Source organism: Euphorbia lathyris, chromosome 5 (genome assembly GCF_963576675.1).
Source record: "Euphorbia lathyris chromosome 5, ddEupLath1.1, whole genome shotgun sequence".
Classification (NCBI taxonomy): Eukaryota; Viridiplantae; Streptophyta; class Magnoliopsida; order Malpighiales; family Euphorbiaceae; genus Euphorbia; species Euphorbia lathyris.
The window spans coordinates 27,162,563-27,167,319 of record NC_088914.1 but is presented as its reverse complement, the minus strand read 5'-3'; the positions used below and the strand labels follow the sequence as shown (position 1 = coordinate 27,167,319).

The 4,757-nt window shown below is 33.1% G+C and overlaps 1 protein-coding gene across 1 annotated transcript; it reads left to right on the top strand.

The window, feature by feature from the left end:
- The first annotated feature begins 3,608 nt into the window (after window positions 1-3,608).
- Window positions 3,609-4,294, top strand: LOC136230647 (glycine-rich protein 5-like). Its single transcript, XM_066019783.1, has one exon. It carries the CDS (start codon window positions 3,657-3,659, stop codon window positions 4,110-4,112), a length of 456 nt encoding a protein of 151 aa, XP_065875855.1. The 5' UTR covers window positions 3,609-3,656; the 3' UTR covers window positions 4,113-4,294.
- The last annotated feature ends 463 nt before the right edge of the window (window positions 4,295-4,757 follow it).

Here is a 4,757-nt window from a genome sequence, read left to right as displayed (position 1 = left end):
GGTTTTTTCGAGAAAGAACAAAGGGAAGGATATCGGCACAAGCAAATACAACATGGAGAGAAGAAACAAGGTTCTATATAGATTTGAAAGGATGATTAAATTAAATTGATGCCCTAAAATATATTATTCGATGTCGTTTTGCATATATTAGTTAGTGTTTGTCAAGTAAAAAAGAATAAAACAAAATTACTAAAATAAATGTAAAATTAAAAAGGATGGTTAAATTAAATTGATGCCTGTTTCCAAAAAAAAAAAAAATTGATGCTCCAAATTATTACTTGATAATGACTCCCTTAGTGAGTCTTTAAGCGTCAGGTCTCGGGACGCATCACAATGAACTAGATTTTAAAAGTGAAAAAGAATGTCAGAGGAGAAGTGGAGAAGTATAAAGCTCACCCTGTTGCAAAAGGTTTTTCTCAACATGCCAAAATGGATTGTGAAGAAGTTTTTGCTCCAGTGGCTCGAATAGAGAAAATTCGATTAGCTATTTCCTTGGCAGCTCAACAAAGATGAAAAATTCACCAAATGGATGTCAAATCAGCATTCTTAAATGGAACTCTTGAAGGAGAAGTTTATGTGAATCCACCATTGGGTTACACTATCAAATGTTAAGAAGATAAGGTGCTGAAGTTAAAGAACGCCTTGTATGGCCTTAAGTAATCTCTAAGGGCGTGGTATTCTTGCATCGATAAATATTTTCAGAAGAGTGGCTTCACAAGATGTCCTTATGAGCATGCTTTATAGGTTAAGAGATGGAAAAATAATGTATGTATGCTTGTATATTGATTATTTGATTTTCACAAGATGTGAACAAAAGATGATTTGAAGAATTTAAGAAGTTGATGACAAACAATTTTGAGATGACTGATTTGGAGTTGATGTCATATTATTTGGAAATTGAAGTTAAGCAAAGTGATAAAGTCTTCTTATTGTCTCAAAAGTCTTACGCGGAAGCTATTTTGAAAGAATTCGAGATGGATAAATGCAATTCAGCTTCTACTCGTGGATTGTCGAAATAAGTTGTTAAAGCATGGTGAGGAAGAAAACGTGAATCCAACTTTATTCAGAAGGTTGGTTGGAAGGCTGACATTTTTGACATATAAAAGACCATTTATATGGAGTTGGACTCATTAGTCATTACATAGAGGTTCCAACTTTAGCTTATTTGGAGGAAGCACAGTGGACACTTCGATACTTCAAAGACACTAGATTATGGTTTATTTTACTCTTCTCAAAATAATTTCAGATTGTATGGATTCAGTTTAGTGATTGGGGAGGAGATGTTGATGATAGAAAGAGCACACCTGAGTTTGTTTTCTTTATGGAACAATTGTTTTTGCTTGGAGTTCTAAGAAACAAGCTATTATAACAGTTTCAACATGTGAAGCAGAATATATTGCAACTGCTTCGTGTGTTTGTCATGCAATATGGCCGACAAGAATGTTAAAGAGTTTGAATTTTGTTCAAGGTGGAGCTACTGATGTTTTTGTTGATAATAAGTCAATTATTGTGTTGGCTAAAAATCTGATTTTTCATGATAGAAGTAAGCACATTAACACTAAGTATCATTTTATTAGAGAATGCATTGGAAGGAAAGAAATTCAACTCAAACATGTACCATCAAAAAATCCAACTACTGATATTTTTATGAAAGCTTTGAATTTCGAAGATTTGAGCACATTGAAAGTTGTTCTTGGTGTTACTAAAGGATGAAAATCATAACTTTAAGAAGGGGTGTTGAAATAATAGACATATAATTAATATGGTCTTTATTTTGATTCCTTGTATTGTCAAAAGTCTTGCATGTTTCCTAAAAGTGTGGTGTTTCTTAAGAGTCGTGTTGTTTCATTCAAGATTCATCTATCTTTCTTAAGAGGTGTGTTGTTTCTTAAGAGTCATGTTATTTATCAATAGTTTTTTTTTTTGTAATCTATAAATACCTATCAATACAAACAGTAGATCAAGAGAATTATTCTAGCAATTATACTCTTCCTCTGAAAGTTTATTTCTTCGATCCAACAGTTACAAGTATGACTTTTCTCTTCTAAAGTGTCAGTTTTATAGTGTGATAATTTGGGACCTACTTACCTTATAGAGTCCTAGTTTTCATTATCGTTCCAAACACTTGGAGAGATTGATTTCCATTTTGATCGTGATAAGGCTGCTCTCGGAAAGAGTTTAAAATTTGTTATATCTCAACACTTGATCAGAAAATGGATGTGTTCACAAAAACCCCTCTCTTAAAGGCACACTTTCTTTAGTTACGAGACAAATTGAAAGTCCACCTACCGTTAACTTAAGGGGCTAATAAGGGATGGTTTTAATATTAGTTAATTTTGTGATTATGTGTTAGGATCTTAACTTGGTATTTGAATTAGTTTTGATCTTCTCTATTTTTAATTATTTATTGGAACCAAATATCATGTAACCTCTTAGAAGCAAATTCAATACAACAACAAAGCCTTAGTCCCGAAATGATTCGGGGTCGGTTAACATGATCCATTATATAAAACCGTAAAATCAAGTCGTGTCAATGATACAAATTCTCTCCATCCACTACTATATTTTCCTCAATCCCCAATAAACCCATATCACTCGTATAACCTCCTAGAAGCAAATTCAATAAAAAAAAATTAAAACTCAGTTGAGATAAAATCCTTTTAAAATATGCAAATAAACTTGATTAAAGGTTCAAATTGGCCTTTAAAATTGTCATAGAGGGTCAATTTAGTCTAAATCAATAGGTATCAATCCAGTTTACAAAGTTGCTCGAAAATATCAAATTAACTCATAATCAAATCAGAACTAAAAATATAATATATTTTTAATATCTGAATTTTATCATGTTTACGTTTTGATATTTGAAATCTATTTTTATATTTAAAAACTATTATATTTTGCGCAATCGCAGAACGTTTTGGCATAGACACATTACTTTATATGCCAGTGCAGAATATCAATGCAAAAATACTATTTCGAATGGTTCAATTAAGTTTTTTCTGTATCTTTTTCAGAGAGTTTCTCTCAGAACTAATTGTTCTTGGCTCATATTCTACTTCAAAAGATTTGTTTTATCAACGTTATGCGCTTGCTCATAATATAATAGTTTTTAAAAATATATTTTAAAAAAATATATAAAAATAGATTTCAAGTATCAAAATGTAAACACGATAAATTTTAGTTATAAAAAATTTATTATATTTTCAGAACTGATTTCATCCTAAATTAATTTGACTTGTTAGACCTAACTTTAACAACTTTAAGGATGAGTTGATACCAACCACAAAAAAAAAAAAAATCATGCAATTTTTGAGAACCCATTTCAACCTTTATTCAAATAAACTTAGTCCGGAACTTCCAAAGCTAGACTAAGTTTCCGCCATATATTTATTACACTGCCAACTTCGTAAATTCGTACTACTTCTGTCTCAACTTGACACTGACTCCTCCCTAATTTTTTTAACCAGAATCGATGAATAACATTTAAACCCCAATTCAAATAAAAATTTAAATAGACCAGAAGTCTGTAACTTGTATTTAACCCCATTTACTGCTTCCAACTGTTTCCTACTGCTCCTTTCGCCTTTAAATACCCCTCTCTACACCCCTCCATTTTCACACTCACCACAAAATTTTCAAACACAAAGAAAAAATAGATGGCAAGCAAGTTTCTTTCTTTTATTCTTGTTCTTGCTCTAGTAGCAGTTGTCCAGCAGACTAATGCTAGAAACGTGCCCACTGTAAACAATGTGGCTACTTCCAACAGTAATGTGCCTACTGATGCTGGTTTAAATGACCAGAAGAACTTCGTTACCTATGGTGGCGTTGGTGGCTTTGCTGGACTCGGCGGTAATGGGCTTCCCTTCGGTGGTGCTGGTGGTCTCGGAGGAGTCACTGGACTTGGTGGTGCTGGTGGTCTAGGTGGTGCTGGTGGACTTGGTGGACTTGGAGGGCTAGGTGGTGATGGAAGTGGTTTAGGGGGTTTAGGAGGTTTAGGTGGTTTAGGTGGACTTGGTGGTGGTGTTGGCGGTGTTGGTGGTGTGGGTGGTGGCGTTGGAGGCGGTGCTGGTGGTGGAGTTGGGGGTGGAAGTGGTGTTCTTCCTTACCCTTGAAAGCATAGTGTTGGAGTTTCTAGTGTTGTTTAATTAGTTTTAGTGTTGTTTAATTAGTTAGTTGTTGAATTTTTTGTGTGTTTTAGTTAATTTTTCATTTATGTTTGGCTTGTGTTGTGTTGTGTATCAGGTTATCTTTTTGATATGCATGTGTCTTAATTACTTTAAATATTTGCTAATTTTGTTTAATGGATACTTTTTTTTTTTTTTTGAATTTTTTTTATACCATTATATATCGAGAATGTTATTCTTTGTAACATACTGCAAAATATTTTGAATATGATCAAAGAAAGTTGGAACATTCATGAAGTAAACATGAAGAAATTTTGCATCATGTGTTGTTTGAATGTCAACTCAATAGGTTCAGCATTATTATAAATGAATATATCTTGGCAGACTCATAAAATCGTTGTGCAAAATAATTAATTAAAAAAAACTCACTTAAAACATGCATGTATTCTTACACATTTTATGTCGGAGATTAATATAAGATATATGATTGGACCTTAACTATCAGCTCGAGCTTTTAGTTCAATCGGTTCCTTGACATGGTATCAGAGCCAGTGTGACCAAGTGGTCCTGGGTTCGAGTCCCGGCAAACTCATTAATTTGTGGAATTAATAAAACACATGGCGGGATGGGCCT

Coding starts and splice junctions, on each gene's coding strand:
- LOC136230647 (XM_066019783.1), top strand. CDS start 3,657: ATGGCAAGCAAGTTTCTTTCTTTTATTCTTGTTCTTGCTCTAGTAGCA.